The sequence below is a fragment of the Fringilla coelebs genome, assembly GCF_963513975.1.
Source record: "Fringilla coelebs genome assembly, chromosome: 1".
NCBI lineage: Eukaryota > Metazoa > Chordata > Aves > Passeriformes > Fringillidae > Fringilla > Fringilla coelebs.
This window is the reverse complement of record NC_140028.1, coordinates 92,256,410-92,273,907: the sequence shown is the minus strand read 5'-3', so window position 1 is coordinate 92,273,907 and position 17,498 is coordinate 92,256,410. Positions and strand designations below refer to the sequence as shown.

The following is a 17,498-nucleotide window of genomic DNA, read 5'->3' as shown; positions in this document are numbered from 1 at the left end:
TAGGAAAAAGGGTCTTCCTTGCATATTACTGATAGGAATAGACAAAAGTTTATCACTGGTCTAAGTAAGGTTCTTTATGGATCCCTAAATAAGGATAGATTCAAAAACACTTTCAATCATTGGACCCTTCTTACTAGAACATATGCAACTCTCAGAGCCAGAAGTGAAGCTCAGAGGATGCACTGTCTGTGCATCAACAGAGGACATGACATCAAATGTTGCATTTACTCCTTCTGATTCAAAGTATTCCATACAAAGATGGAAGGAGCTGCTACACCGGAATTACCTGAGTGTTTCTAATTACATTTCAGTCCTTCAAAATGGCACACAGAACAAACACCACCTGTGCCTTCACAATAAATACTGGCATAATTTGCAAATCTGTATTTTTGAAACACAGGTAAAATCTAGACATAAGGAACAAATACTAAGATAAAATAAAGCTATCATAACTAACATACATACAAGAACTTTAGGCAGATACTGGCCCCGGACAGTGTACTGCAGGAAAAACTTAGTATTTGATTGAATCCATGCAACATTAGAAATATCCCACTGAAGTTAAAAGCGGATAAGCTTTGTGTGGGTCTCAGAAACACCCCAGAATGCCTCCACTAAATCAATTACCAGCAAAAGCAATGTATTGCTGAATAGGATTTAAGAATCCTTGGGAGGCTCATTAAATTTTCGTAACTGAATGAAAAAAGCTTTCCATCACCTTCTTTAAGATATTAGAGATAAAGTAAAATGAACAAATTTTACCATTTCCACATCACCTCCAAAAGAACCATGCACAGAACTCCACTTGAACAATACACAATCAAAATAAAATACTCCTTAAAAGACTGCATTTTGCAAATAGTGGTGTACACCGTAACAAAAGCATGGCTTTCTACCACAAAGACACCACAGCTTTGACAATTAATAAAACAGAGTAATATTGTACCCCAGTCATTATGTGTGAAGGTAAGCCCAGATACACTTCAGTGGCTGACTTTTATTGTAGGGATAAAATTCCTTACCTTGAAAAGACTGCTTGGCTCTGTCCACCAGTTCTTCAATAGGATAACTTGCTAGATCTCCTCTGGCATGCTTAGTTTTACAGTAGGTACATGCATTGAGACACCTGTTCAGAAAATGAAAATACTCAGTTTCTAGCCAGGGAAGCCTTTATAGGCACAGCTGTATTTATTAAGTACCTCTGGAAAAAGGAGTCTTTATATCTATGAGCAGAAATTAGTTATTCCGTTTTTAAATTAATGGAATAATTTGAAAACTCTTTTGCTGCCCTAAATTCTTAAAATATCTTTCGCATCTCTATGAAAGTTTGCAAAACAATCAGTGGGAACCACATACAAAACTAAGAGTATGAATTTAAATATTTTTAGAAAGGTCTGATCAGGTTAATAATTTTTTATTACTAAAGGTCAATCTCCAAGTTTCTGATCCCGCTACTACATAAAAAATCCAACCTGAACAAGAAAGTAAATTTAAAAAGTCCTGAAAGGTTGAAAGTAGATTTCTAGAAGTGTGTATACCTGAAGAGACATTTCAATTCATTTTTTTAACGTTCCTTTGGCTTGTATGAAAAGAACAAACAAACAGACAGAATCACCAACTAGAAAAGAGAGTTTGGCACAAAAGACTGCAAAACTAATGAAAACTCCTACAAGAAAATGAAGAAATAATGTGATTACTTTTAATTTACCTGACAATATACTAAAGGCAGACTTATTGAGAGTACAAGGATGGAAAGACCAAAACAAACAAAAACTACCTCTCATCAGAAGCCTGTTGTGCCTTTTTTCCCTTCTCCCCTTTTTAGAGCTGATATTGCTCTAGCTTTTTATAGGTTAAAGCATTTAAACCTAAGCCCTAGAAACCTCACAGACCCGAAAAATTCTTTTTAAATATTTCTATTGTTCATGCTTACTAGAATACCATAAATTCTGTCCAGGCCACAGATTCATAAAATCATACAATCTTTAAGGCTGGAAGACACCTCCAAGATCATCAAACCCAACATTTGACCGATCAGCACTGCATGAAATAAACCACAGCATTAAGTGCTACATTCATCTCTTGAACACTTCCAAGAATGGTGACTTTACCACTTCCTAGGGGCAACCTGTTTCACTGCCAGACCACACTTTCAGTGAAGATGTTCTTCCTGACGTTCATCTTCAACCTCCCCTGACACAGCTTGATGCCATTTCCTCTTGCCCTGTCACTGGTTGCCTGGCAAGCGACCCCCACCTGGCTACACCCTCCTTTCAGGCATCTCTAGAGGGTGATAAGGTCTCCTCTGAGCCTCCTTTTCTGCAGGCTAAACACCCTCAGCTGCGCCTCATCAGATTGTCCTCCTGACCCTTCCCCAGCTCTGTTCCCCTTCTCTGGACACACTCCAGCCCCTCAATCTCCTTCTTGCAGTGAGAGGCACCCACAACTGAACACAGGATTGAAGGTGCAGCCTCGCCAGTGCCATGTACAGAGGGACAATCCCTGCCCTGCTCCTGCTGGCCACACTATTGCTGACACAGGCCAGGGTGCACTGACCTTCTTGGCCACCTGGACACCGCTGGGTCACACTCAGTCACTGTGAACCAGCATCCCCAGGTGCTTTTCCACTGTCCACTCTTCCCCCAGCCTGCAGCACTGCAAGGGGTTGTTGCAATCCAAGTGCAGGAACCAGCATTTGGCCTTTGAAGTTCATACGGTTGGCCTTGACCCATGAACCCAGCCTGTTCAGTCCCTCTGCAGACCCTTCCTACCCTCCAGCAGACCTACACCCCAGCCCAACTTCAGTGTCATCTGCAGACACCAGACTAGAGACTTACTGAGGATGCACTTGATCCCATCATCAATAGAGATATTAAAAAGGACAAGAAAACAGGTACCAGAAAAGGCAAGTTTTCCAACTACAGCATAGAACTTTCAAAACAATACTGAAAAGGCAAAGATAGCACAGGGTGGGTTTTGAAGATGTCACCAGCTGCAAGATTGTGTATACTACTTGGATATATGTCATCTTCTATTAGGATGTCTGGCATCTCCATGACTAGGCGATTAGTGCTTTCCAAACTCCAAAGGTTTTCTTCACAAAGACTCCACTCACATGTTAGTTCTGCTGTTTTTGCATAAGCAGGGGTTCAGAAAAGGCAGAACACTGCCCAGAACATTTGTGCAGCTGCTCTCCTGACACTGCACATCCCCTCAGCCCCAAGACCTTCTCCATTCAACAGAATCCTAAATTCTAGGAGAACATTCAGGTAGTTTGTGATTCTCTCTGGATATGTATATTATTTGTTGTGCTTATCAGACACCAAAACATCAGATTTTAGCATTCACCTCAGACCAGAAAACTAAAATATACTGCTTAACAGCAGCAATCAGACTGTTCTATTAACTAAAAATACTTATGGAAAAGGTTGCCAGTAAAATATCCAACAGGCTATTAAAAATAGAAAAAATCCCTAAATCTGAATCTTTACCACCTGTTCCAAATAAGTGACTCATGGCCACCTAAAGACAACTTATTCATCAGAGGTATCTCACCTTTCTTCTGCAAATGAAAAGCCTTTCATTGCTCAGGATCTGAAGCATATGTAAAAGGTAGCACTTGAAATCAAGAAAGCCTAAGCAGATAATTGGTTTATACTTTGTCTGTGTAACCTACGAGGCAAATGAAAATGTTTTTCTTCTAGGTCACTGTCATCTAAAGTTTGCCATGAATGACTTCCCCTCAAAGCCCATGGGTATTTCTTCCTCTCCACGCTACCCTTACGCCAGGCATGTGTCCCTCTTTTTATTTCTTTATTTTCTTTTTTGTTAGTTTGTTTTTAAAGCACAGCTCTCCATCCAACCCAACACTTCATTTCTAAGCATGGTCCCATCCCGACATACCGCTGTCTCAGTCCTCTCCCTCCACATCATCCATTCAGCTAAACCAGCCTTTTTCCACACAGCTACACCGAGAAAAAGCATTACAGATCAGTCAAGGAAACACAAAATCAGTTTCAGAACAAATATGTCTGCCCATTTGGAACCAAAACACAAAAGTTATGTACTAACCTTTGTACTATAATAACCTTTGTTTCCTCCAAGAAAATAAAATTACCAGTAATTTTGTCAAACTTTCCAGGTCAAGAAGAGATTTTACTACAAGAATCCTTCTCCTTGAACAGTGGGAGACTTTAACATTGGCTTTTTCACTCACAGAAGAGAATTCTCTCTGCCATCAGTAACAAAGCATGCACCAAGATTTTTTCTCTTGGGATAAAGTAAATTTGTTGGGCTAAAATTTAAGCTCAGATTTGGGAAAACAAAACAAAAAACCAAAAAAAAAAAAGAAAAAACAACAACAAAAAAAAAACCCAACAAAAAAACACCCCAACAACCACACAAGAAAATGCAACAACTTTTATAATTTCCTTAAATTTACAAATTCTGCCTTAAGAGTTCCAACAAAAACTTTATCACAAATTTTTTGTTCTCTTGAACTGTAACCTTGAATGAAAACAGTGCTTTTTCTAGACCTCCAGATGTGTAGACCTTCAGATGTGTAAACCTTCAGGCATGTCAGTTCATCCTAAGATTGATAAAAACTGTAATATTAGAAAATTATTTTTAAAAACTTCTAAACCCACTCCTGCGTAATAGAGCTAGAATCTAAGCTGGTGTTGAGGTACAGTAAAAAAGATAATTTATGCTATATACATAGAATTTTCTGTTCCCTTATGTATGGTGCATCTATAAAATACACCATGTCACCTCTTTGTCTCCTCTCCTTATAATTTATGCATAAATCATATAAATTCTTTACTATTATTTTGCTCTATATTTGGGTAGGAGTATTTGGAAAGCTTTACAGCAAAAATAGTAAACACTAGAAGCGTTAAGTACTATGCAACAGTGCCAAATATTGAAATTATTAATCTCCAAACCTGGAGCATAATTCTCACATCTTCAATCAATGCTCTTGTCCTGCAAGACTGCACTACCTGGAAAAAATGCAGTAACAGCAGTTCTTCTACGGTACTTCACTAAGCTCTGTCACAAAGAGAGCATGGAAATGTGGAGAAATAAGCATGAATAAAGAAGAGGAAGATATTTTCCAAATATTCACAGTATTATTATTATATTTGCCAATACTTTCACAAGATTGTATTTTCCAAATATTCACTGTAGTATGCGGTATTGCTTCCAAGACATTTATTACTATGGTCTTTAAGTACAACTTCAGAGGATTTGTTGATTTATTCTGGGGTAGGAGCTGAAAGTTGTAACTTAGAGGCAGCCTTTCTTCAAGTTTTGCTGTGCTAATTAACTTACTCCTACTATAAAAATAGAAGAATTGGACATGTCTAAAAATTTAGGTTTTCATTTTTTTTGGTACTTAAAGACATGATACAACAGAACCAGAAATAGACTTAGATGTAACATACAAAAGGATCAGTTTCAGAAAGCAAACTAAAGGAGACAAAATTCTATATCCTGTTTGTACTATATTTGTTAATAACAACTTGGAAAAGGAAATAATCTTTTGGGCTACAGCCGACCAACAAAAGGATCTAGATTTAAACTACTTGTAAAAATGCTGAACTAACCACTTTTCACAGATATAAGAATTACCAATTCTTGAAAACAGAAATTTAAACCAAACCATAAGTATAATCAAGGATCTGTAGTGGTTTCTTCCCTATTAAGCCAGCCTCCTCTCCAAGTTTCCAGCATAACAAATTACTCATGTGTCCATGCTGCCACATACTCAGACCACAGACAATCAAGTGGAAAAAGGCTTTTGGGAACTGAGAATCTGAGCACTGCCTCTCACTAAGTGGCATCCACCACCAAGTGGATCACCTAAAACCAGCATCTCCTTAAAAACCAGCCTTTACGACAGCTGTAGCTCACATACATACAACTACACAGCCAAAAGCCAGTACTTGCAAAAGAGTATTTGCTTTGTGTTAAACTGGGAGCATTCTTGAAGCATTTATAGATGGTTTGTAAGTGTTAGTTTGCATTAATGCAGGTCAAAGCTTTTTTTTTTTTTTTTGCACAAAAATCACAGACATTTGAAGAAAATAATTAATGATCATTGTTTGTAATTGCCAACATGTTTTGTCTAAATTTTAGAGTGATTTCAGAACAAAAAACACTGAGTCCTGGTTTTCCAACATACTAACCTGATTAAGGTACTTTGAATTATTAACCTTTTGCTTTGAATTATTAACCTTTAATCAGCTATATGCCCAATACACAGAACAATTCACAGCAAGATAAAATATTATCCACAGATAAATTACCACCATGTGGCTAATTAAAACACTTTTCAAACATGTTACCAAACTAAGCATCATCAACATTTTGGTAAAGTGCCTAAAATTTTCTTGTAGACATAGGTAACAGTGGTCTTTACAACATTTAGCTGGTATGTGCTCATGTTGTGCATTATACCAACTCTTCATTTTCAAAACAGTAATATTCCTCATAAAACACACACTTAACATGAAAGGCTCCCTCTTACACATGGAACTAATTATGAGTAAGAATGCTTATGACACAGCAGACAAATACAGACTTTCCTTCAGTGGGACTAATCAGTGGATTTCAGCAGCAGACAAGCATGAGAGTGCAGACAAGAGGAAAAAAATGCTGGGTCCTCTTAATGGGACTTGTGCCACTAAGTTTAGTGAAGACAAGATTCCACCCTCAGATATGAAAAATATAAAGTATCTTTCATTCAAGGATCAGAAAACAGCTCAATTACAGCGTGTGATGAGCCATTAGTGAGTGTGTCACTCAAATTGAAAGTGACTGATCAAGGCCACACATCTGTGAGCAAGATGGGAGAGCTGAACGCTGCAATGAGCTAGATATATCAATCTATCTATATATATCTCATATATACATATATTAAAAATATGAAAGAAGATCTCTGCTACTCTGCAGGTGGTTAGTCTTGGGGAAGTTTTCCCTCAATAGCTGGAATAATCTGGTAAAACTCCTGCTTGCTCCCAAGGTGGTCTACCCAACTGGCAATTTGCATAAAATCATTAATCCCAATTGAGATTAAACAATAATATTTGCCCTTATGAGATCTAACTATAAATATTCAAAATTTTATGAAGTTTGCCCTATTAAAAAAAAAATCTGCCAGTACTGCAGTGCCACTGACACCCCTGGCACATTGCATCAGTACAAACATGAAAAGATCGCTCATCACTGCATATTTCTCTGCACCTACCACCAGACTTCCTCAGGTGGTCTCAACAGCTGCAGGACAAGTATATTTTGTATTAAAACTATGGTTCTCCTGAAAGGGGAACATAATTTGCTTGATTCAAAATACAGGCTAGAGAAGAGATTTATGCTTTTAAAAGATACTTTTACAATTTCTATCAAATGTAATTTTGACAAAAATGTTCTGTAGTGTGAATACAGAGAAAACTCCCTTTGCAGGCTTGACTGAGCAAAAGAAATACACAAAATACCTACTGCCAGCTGGTGAAAAGATGGATACTAGTCACAAATTATTCATCAAAAGCTAGTAGAATTCTACAAATGTTTTTCTGCTTAGTATACCAAGTTTTGAAAACCTAACACTGACACTATACTTGTAGAATTAAATGCCAGTAATAGTTCTTCACATTCTACCTCTATGAAGTTCTACTTTTACTTCCAAAATATCTAAATTCCCTCAAGCATAACTGTAATGGATCAGGGGGGAAAAAAATCCTTCACAGGAAAAAAACAAAAAAAAAAGGCATGCCCAATATGCCAGACTTGTTTTCAGGAAACTGTTCTTTTACTTGAAGTTTGCACATTTTACAATAAAGCTTTTCAACCCACAACGACAGGGAGTATAACTTCCTGACAAGCATTTGGGGTATGGGAGGTTGTTTTCACTTTAAAAATATTCAAGATTTAAAATACTTTTGAAACAGTGGCAAGCAATTTCTCATAAAGGCTAATTAGTCTAAGCAGCAAACCACATTATTACAGAAATACTGTTTCTGGTATTCCAGCTTGTTCAGACTGAGCTTGGACACCAGCCACAGGTACACACACGCACTTGAGGTTACAACATTTTCGATATGATAAGAACAGGACTTGTCTGAACTTATCTTTGCAGCCAAGTATTTTAGAGATATGCTGTGATAAAATTTCTCTGAAAGTGCAATGCCAGCCTGAAAAGTCTCTCAAAAGAGTTTTAGCAGAAAATAGTATGACCCTTCAAGCAATACTATACAAAAAATGGGACTGCACACATTTTTCTCAAAGTAGGATGCCACCATGAGATGCTGTTTTTTAATTCTGCTACTCACACCATGCTCAGCAAAATGGCAAGGAAATGCATTAAATTTTGTTCTTCTAAAGATCTGGGAAGCCAGTGTTTTATTTGGTAATGTCTCACTAGTTACTAATCAAAAGGAATTTGAAGAGAAGGCAGCTCTATTGGTTTGATAAGCCATAATATGATTCAATTTTGTACTTTCAATATTTGCATTTTCCGAAACTGAATTCCTACAGTCAAGTGCAGGTGATTCAAAGTTCACAGCTGTGTAGTTATATCATCTACATTCACCTTGCTCACTTCAAGGTCAATGATTTAAAATCAAGTGCATCCATGGCACTTTTCAGTGTTTGTCTAATGAACTTGATTAGTTACTCTGGCCACACAGTTTTGCAACTGAATTAATGTATTAAGGCATTCTAAACTGATATTACATAAGGCATTCTAAACTGACAGTACAAGATGAAATGGCCCATTGCTAAGGTGCACACATCTGTGCTCCCCATCCTGACCCAAAACAGTGCAGTGCTTGATGCTTACTGGAAACTGCAATGTTTTATTCAAACTAAAGCCCTATGATTCACAGAGACATAACTTATTTTAGAAGTAGTTCCAAAGAGCTGCATGGCTATGTAGAAATCAGCTTTGGGGGCAGATCAAGACAGGCATTAATACCAAGAAAGCAACTCAGCTAAAACAGCATAAGTAGATAAATGAGGTTCTGTGGTTGCATGGAGCAGAAAATGCCATGGCATTGTAACTACAAGTCATCAGTTCTTTCAGCACTTCATAAACAGAAATAATATTTAGAAGATGATGACTCCTGGTCTCAGTCAAACAGTAGTAATGAAGGGGGTAGAAATGAAGAGCAATGGCAGAAAAATCTCAGATACAAAAGATACTTCCTTAGAAATCTGCTCACAGCTAATCCCAGAGACGCAGCAGCAGAACAGCCCCACATTACTTTATCACCATGCATGAGGAACTCATGATCCCTCCTAATGAACAGCAGTGGCTGGAAAATGACCTCTGAGGACAGGATTCTTGGAGACTTGCTTTAATTTATAAAGTTGCAGAGGGCTGTGACTTGACAACTGCCTGAGAGTATTTAAAACAACAAATAGTATAATTGTATTTCAAATACTCTACTGGGGGGCAGATGACTTAGCAAAACTTCCACAGAATGTGCTGCAAAATATCATTGGGTTAGTAATGAACAATTTCAAAACTTTTTAAAAATCAATTTTTCAAAGGTTTTAATGAAATACTACTATTTAAATTAAAATTGTGAATTTTAGTGGTGTGGGTGTGTATAATGAGCACATTTAAAGTTCTGTTTCAGGAATGAAGCACTTCAGCAGATCTCTATGACTGGAAGAAGACTAAAGGGAGTCAAGTGTCCTTCTGTAGTCAATCCACTTCATTTACCATGCATCTTCATAACATTAGCAGCTTCTGAATCAACCCCACAGAAAACATGGTTGAAAAGTAGTCCACTGCCTGTGACAAGAGCTATTGTTTTTACTTCCTGAATGGCTTTTGGGACAGACCCTTTTAGAGTGGTGAAATCTCACAGGAAACATTAGGCTGCAGTTAATTCTGTAACATACAGCAGGTACCACACAGATTCTTGGGATAAAAGGTATTGTTTTTGTACTGGTCAAAACATCCTGGGGGGAAAAAAAGTTACATTTCAGCAGCACTAAAACTACCAGGCTTAATTTAGACTTTATCTGAGATTGCCATCAGACCGATTTCCAAAAAAGCATTTGTAAAATGTCTGTGGGAAACTGGATCTGAATTGTCTAGGTAAAATAATGGAAATAACTGCATAATAAAAACAAACTCACCAATTATAAGTCAAAGTTAAAAGGTGCTTATATAGCTTGAGTTATAAGATATCACGATCTTTTACGCATCTATATAACCTGAAATCAATATAACCTGAAATCATAGCCTTTTATACCTATATAACCTGATATAAATAACTTTTTATACAACATAGTGGCTAGTACACAGTTAACTAGTTGCTTAACGCTGAATAGACCAAAAAAAAAACCTCACCAGGTGGATAACTTTAGATAGATAAGTATAGTCCTAATGAAAATTTGGCAAGTGCAAAGCCAATTAGACACAAAATTAAGAATTTAGACCAGCTAAGACCAGATGGACCAAGGAACACCATAACTGTGCATGCAGTTCAGATGCTATGAAGACCTTGGAAGCCTTCACCAAAGACCCCTGACACTCCCCGAATTGGGGAGATGCAAGTGCAATGCAAAAGAACTAATAACCCTGAGATCATGCAATGTAAATGGATTCTGGAGCCCACATGATGATGGTGTAGTGACATAGTGACACTAAGCAATACCTACTGTACAAATATACCAGAGCACCTGACAAAGTGGGTGAGTCAGAAGGAGATATCCCCCTCACGACCAGCACTGCAGTAAACAAAGATCTGCTCTATAGACATCACTCTATGATGTCTATAGAGCAGGTCTATTATTTCCATCACTCTATTATTTCCAGCCTATCTTTCGGGCATCACTAGAAAGAGCCCCTTCCCAATGACTGCATGCACACAAATCTTTCTGCCTCAAAATGTCCTACTGGTTGTCATAGCAGTAGGACTGTTAGAAACTCCAATGTAGACAAGGATCTAACCAATTAATATTGTGCTGTTGCTCCTAAATGTCATTTCTGTCTTGCAATAAAATTGTTAGTCCTGCTGGGAAATAAAAGTGTGCAGCAGTAGATACATACATGCTTCAAATACATATCCCTCCCTATGTGTTACTCTGCAATGGAAAATGAAAGATGACAACCCATTTCAACACTAACTGCCCAATCCTAAATAACAGATTTCCCAAGCAATTTAATGGACTGATTTAAACAGATTCTTATAAGATGCATCGACTGATTTCTTTTAAAAACAGAAATTTAAACCAGGGCCTTTAAGAGTCTCCAAAGGGATTTTCAGAAGCAGATTAATCCCCTTTTAGCACAGTTACAGAGTTGAGTCAGACCATGGACATAACTTTCTTACTTAAACAGTTATGAATTATTTTATTTTCATTATTTTCTAATGTTATTCTTTGAATGTATTTAAGTATGTATTGCAGAATTTAAAACTACAGAAAAACAGGAAAACTGTCATTTTTCATTACTAATGATAATCAACTTCTCCATCTGCTTTACTTCTCTAGAATTCTCCCATTCCAATAATTCCTCAGATCTTTTATTCTACTTTTTGGTGGTTTTTTCCCTGCCATTTTCTTAACTTCATCTTGTCTTGCATTTGGTGACCTGTAGGCTTGTAACTCTCCTGCAGCGTCCTCATGTCCCAGCGACTGGAATGGTCTGACATTCTTCCAAGCTAGCTGGCCAGTGTTTGTATGCTTTGATTTCCTCTTTACTACTCAAGTCTGTAGTGAGCCTGAAACTTTTCCAGTTCAATTGCTGCCAGCTCTGACAGAAACCATAATTTGCTAGCTGGTTGGTTTTTTTTTTGTAAAGCACTAAGATGGACAACGAGCTTTAGACTTTAATATGACTTTTTTTTTTTGCCTTGTCACTTCCATTGCAACTCAGATAGTTACGGTCAGTCATTTAAAAGAAAATGAGAAAGACCATTACTAAAGCACTTAATGCATAAATCAGAGCATTAAAAACAGGCCACAGAACCTCTTGGGGATTCAGGGTCTAAACAGCCTTCTAGACATTACAGGCTGGAAAATACACAAGAGGCAGCCCTAGTCATCCAAAGCAAGACTTAACAATAAAAACGAATGGACAGACAAAACACAAAGTAGCTCAGCAATTCAGTTGTTTACAGGCCTTAGTCAATACTCAAATGGAAGCTTTTTCTCATATTTCCACATCTCCATCTGGCTACAACATTATCTTTGCAATGGCTGACTTGAACTATTTTTTTGGCTTCAACCAAGTTCTTTAAAAGACCCAGCCTTCTGGATGATTTGGAGTTTTGCAGGATGTGCCTATGGGCTGCTGAACAGAGCCAACAAGCCGATGGATTCCCACAGAACACAAACCAGTTACTTCCCCGCAAGAAAGCTTTCACAAATATGGCTGATGACATCATACTACAAGATGCTTATGGGCTTTTCTAGACATGGGTTAAATAGACATTTTCCTCAAGAGGCTGAGTTGTCTGAAGACATGAACTGACCTTGCCTTCTACAAAGAGGTGGTGACTAATCCTGTGGGATGGGGAAGACTGGGGTTGTCATGAGACATGATTTTTTTAAATGAGTTTTAACTTGCAAGACTCCTCTAGAATCTGTAAAGTCAAACTTCTGTGATATGGATTGAATAGGTGTTCAGCAGAGTGGGTTAAAAATGGGCTGGATTATTGGGATGTGGTGAGCAGTGCAAAGTCTAACTGGTGACGTGCTCTTCAGGGACTAACTGATGCTGGGGACACTCCAGTCTCCCAACTTTATCAGCAATAGAGGTGAAGGGATGTAATATCTCTGCAGCAAATCTACAAGTGGAGTTGGGGGGATTACTTCACATGCTGGAAGGCGGGTTCACTATTCAGAGGGACATCAATAGCCTGGAGAAAACAGGAACCTCATGAAGAAAACTGGCTTGTTCCTTGTTGGAATGAGGAGCTCTTACTGCTGTCTGCAAAGGGATGATGGGAGCACACAGTGAAGGCACAGCCAGGCTGTTGTTGGAGGCTCAAGGTCTCAGGATTAGAAGCAATGGACGCAAGTTGTGAAACAGGAAAATGCCATCAGACCAAAGGAAGTATTGTACCATGACAGCCACCATGTACTGAAAGAAGCTGCACCACAGCTAAACTCATCTCTTTGAGACCCTGGAACCTAACAAGAACACTCTTCCTTCCTAGAGACAAATGACTTCTGCTCACACTCATATGCGTGGACACAAACCTAAACCTGGAACAGCAGATGTGTGCCCCTAATTTAGTTCCCTGAATGGAGGAGTATATTTGTGCCTGTCCATATTCCTTTGAAATCTTCATATCAACCCAAAATGTAAATTAGTCTTACCTAAAAAAAAAAGGTTAAATTTATTGGCTTTGTTGTGAGTTACAATTGGCTGTATTTTAACTTCTGAATTCACTCAACTTGAATTCATCCTAAAATCCTAAACTCTCTTCTGCAAACACACATTTACCACATGTAAAATAAAAGAATTGGGGGTGGAGAATGGACCTGATTGTACTAAATTGATTGTAAATTGTAAGAACAAAAAAGAAGAGCCCCCAATGAGCAGATGTGCAGTAAACTGTTGCGTGTGCTCATGTCTAAGGCAGTTGATGCAAACTATAGAATCAAACTTTCCAGTCTCACAAGACTTGATGGAGATAGGTCTCTAAGCTTTGCTTCACAGAGAAGCATTCATCCCTTTGAAAAACAAAGCCATTCAGCTCCTCTAGACTAAAATAAAAAACACATTTTATTTACTTAGTATTTATATATTACTCTCATAATTTTACTTCAAAAGAGAACTTTACTTTTCCCCACATATTTTTTGCATAAGAAAATAATTGAGCATACAATATTCAACAACATCCATAAAATATTCCACAGGTACATAAGACACCATAAATCCTAAACTCCTAAAGAAAGAAGAGCAGGAGAACAGCAGAGACCACAGTTTTAAGTGGATATAGGTAGAGCAATATTACCTTTGAGAACGAACTAGCACTAAGTGCCATTTAAAAGAATATACATAAATCAAACTGAAAGAAAGTAGGTTATCAATTAAATATAAGGTTGAAATTCTTCACTGTGAGGGGGGTACACTGGAACAGGGAAGTCTGGATGCTCCACACCCTGAAGTGTTCAAGGCCAGGTTGGATGGGCCTTTGAACAACCTGATCTAGGGGAAGGTGTCCCTGAGGATGGCAGGGGGGTCAGATCGAGGTGATCCTTAATGAAATTCCAACCCAAACCATTCTATGATTTAACTCTCTGTTTTGTTTAACTGACTTTTGTTTTATTCAGAGGTATGGCTTCACTCCTATATTTGACTTAACACGACACTCAAGGAAACAACACTCAAAAATACATAAGCTGCTGGAATGAACAAGCAGGGCCTAGCTTAAGCTTAAGGATGAAAATTCCTATTATAGTCTCTGCAGTAAATTCAGCAGCTGTCTGAACCACAAAGAATGACTGTGTTGCACACTAGCAGCTTAAAAAGGGTCTGCAGCAGCCTGACTTGCAGCACAGTTGCAGGGGTAGGATACCGAGTTAGTGTTAGTGAAACTTTTTTTTACAGCAGAAAGGAACCTACAAACAAGCTTGTTTGGTGCTTTCACATACACCTATCTCTAAACTTGGAGTACATTCCCTGTTCCCACCAAAATAAAAAAAGCTGGATTAGGATTTTAAAAAACACTTCTGAGACCAGCTGCAGATATAGGAAGACACCCTGCAAACCTACCAACTGCAGACACAAGCCAACAAGCACAACATTATCACACTCCCCCTGTTCAAGCAAAATGGCCAAGCCTAGAGAGGACATCACTTTTAACTCTTTAGTCAGGATCAAAGGTTATTTACGTGGTTATAGTGTGCTTGGTGAACATCCAAGCTGAGCTTTCCTAAAGATGTTGATACTTCATAAATAGTTTAACTTCTACTGATATTTTCTCTCTATTGCACAAAAATGTCCTTTAGACTAGTCCTAAAGGGTAAGTTAAAAGCAGTATCTCAAAAGTTATTACATTTTATTTTACTGAAGAATTATAATATACCTAAAGCAAAAGAAAAGTTTTATTATGTATTTGACTAGTTATAAATCACTACTTTATAAATCACTATTTTACCCATACTTAAAATTTTAAAAAGTATCTGATAGTTTAGTAAAGTAAAAATAAATTTTAGGAAATCGGCTAGAAACCATAACTTGCAGGAAAAAAACCCGTCCCATCTGCGCCAATAATAAAGGGAGTTTTCTTTAAGCTCTTTAACAAATGATCTAAACCAAACTGTTAGAAAAGAGGAATGTGAATGACTAAACAAACCCTTCAGTAAACATTCCCCAGCTGCAGTTTTCAGCCTAATACCAAGTTAAAATGTAGAGACTCCATCTACCTTCTGGAAAACGATTAAACTTCAGAAAGAAAGCAGCATTATATGACATACATGACTCACAAACCATAGTCACTGCAAACAAAAACCACTAGACATTTATCTCTTAAAAACAAAAAAGACACCAGGACTGGCACCAGTCTGCAATGCAAGAAAGAGCATGTGATACTTAGACACTTGTGTATTAGTTTAAAAATAAGCTAGATAAGCATGTGATGAGTGACAATTTTGTACTTGACCTTTGGTTTAATAGCTCCTTTTCAAAAAGTCCACACAGACATCAACAAAACTCCTTTAAAAAAAAAAAAAGCTAAAACCTTACATCTCATCCAATGCATTGAAAATAAACCCTAAAACCGAAATTCTACATAGAAAAATTAACAAAAACACATATATTTGAAGGACAAATTCAGAAAAAAAAAAATTTTAAAAAGCATTGAAGTCTTGTTGTAACTCAAGCTGATGAAATTCAACATGTTAAGTTACAGAGACAGAAGCTTGGGGTGTATATTTCCAGTGGGAATATTTCATTCTGCCTAGCAGGCAAGGAATTTGGAAATAAAAGTTCCTCTTTCCTGAGGCTGACCAGGCCTACAGGATTGCACAGGAAATTCTTTTAAGTCAGGAAATGAGGATGCATTCTGCATGGGACAAGAAATCCTTACTTTAGGGTATTACTTTCTAAAGTGTGAAACCACAAAATTTACCTCTGGAGTAAGGGTCTTCACGGACAGCATTAAGCAAGCTCATTATTATGCATCGTGTTTGTATCTAAATCCTCATGAGTTTTTCTGTTGCTGTTTATATTTATTTAAACTATCCCAGATTCCCAGAGTGCTTGAGGTGGAAAGGGACCTCTGTAGATCATCTGGTGCAAGCCCTTACTGCTCAAAGCAGCAGCAACCAGAGCAGGTCCAGACAGCTTGTCATCATCCCTAAGGATGGAAACTCCACAGCCTCTGCCAGAGCTCAATCACCTCTGCTATAAAAGAAGCTTTTCCTTATGTTCAAACAACATTTCTTATATTTCAGTTTGTGCCCCCTACCTCTTGTTCTGTCACTGGAGAGCACTAAGAACAACCTGGCCCTGTCCTTGTTGGGCACATCCAGGCACACATTGAAAAGCTCAGTTTCACAACCTTTCCACTGGGACTACTCCAAGTCCCTCTTTATCTCTCTCGTATCAGAGAGCTCCAGCCTTGACCAGTACCCCAGGTGTGTCCCACCAGTGCTGGGCAGAGCAGAAGGATCATCTCCCTCCACCCTCTGGAGACACTCTGCTCAGTGCAGCCTGGGAGGCTGTCAGTCACCTTCGCTGGCTCATGCTTATCAAGCACTTTTTTTTGGGAAAGGAAGCCTTAAAAATGTGGTTTTCCCATTTTAAACTGAAGGTAAGGAGATGCATGGCACAGAGTTTCGTATCTTAGGCCTAGCCTCACAGCTGGTTTTGTGTTTTACCTAAATATATATGATGTTGCCCATGGTGATACTAAGTTTTAGAAGCAAAGCTGTTAACCACATTCCTAGTGGCAGGACACATTCTTTTAGGCTTCTTTCTTCACTTTCATCTAGTGTATTCAAGATACAGAGTGAAGACTTAAAGAGTCCCCAGCCACTCCTGACGTAGACTAAGAATCTCCCTAAAAACAGGCAACCAACAGTAATTCTGAAAAGAGGAATTAATCATTACAATTGGTTATCAAAAGAGGAAAAAAATTTTGAAAATGCATTTTAATTTACCACCACCCCTCCAAGAGCAACTGTTCTCTATCCTGAAGTCAAAACCAAATATGGCAACATCAGAGAAATTTTCTCACTGCTTCAAAAAAGCCAGACAACTAAACTTCATTTGTAAGGATAAAGCCTGTTTTAAGTAACACTGACACAATCCCACCAACAGGCACTCTGGTTTCTTGACTCCTTGGGAATGATATGCAAACAGGAAAGCACCAGCTTTCAGACTTGCAGTTGTGTCTGCAAGAAAGGACATTAACGAGAATCACACACAAAGTTCCACTTTCATCGTGCCAGGACTATTTCTTTTGGATTCACATTCTTGCTATACAGGACAAGATGAGTCCCTGAAGATGTAAATAAGACAAAGG

General features: G+C 38.0%; 1 protein-coding gene across 1 annotated transcript in view; it reads right to left on the bottom strand.

Annotated features, from left to right (window-relative positions):
* Positions 1-17,498, bottom strand: part of CDKAL1 (CDKAL1 threonylcarbamoyladenosine tRNA methylthiotransferase) — a 378,616-nt gene that overhangs the window by 205,467 nt on the left and 155,651 nt on the right. The window contains exon 9 of the mRNA XM_084207700.1: positions 1,023-1,126. Coding sequence (XP_084063826.1) covers positions 1,023-1,126 — 104 coding nt within the window. The remainder of the gene's footprint in view (positions 1-1,022; positions 1,127-17,498) is intronic.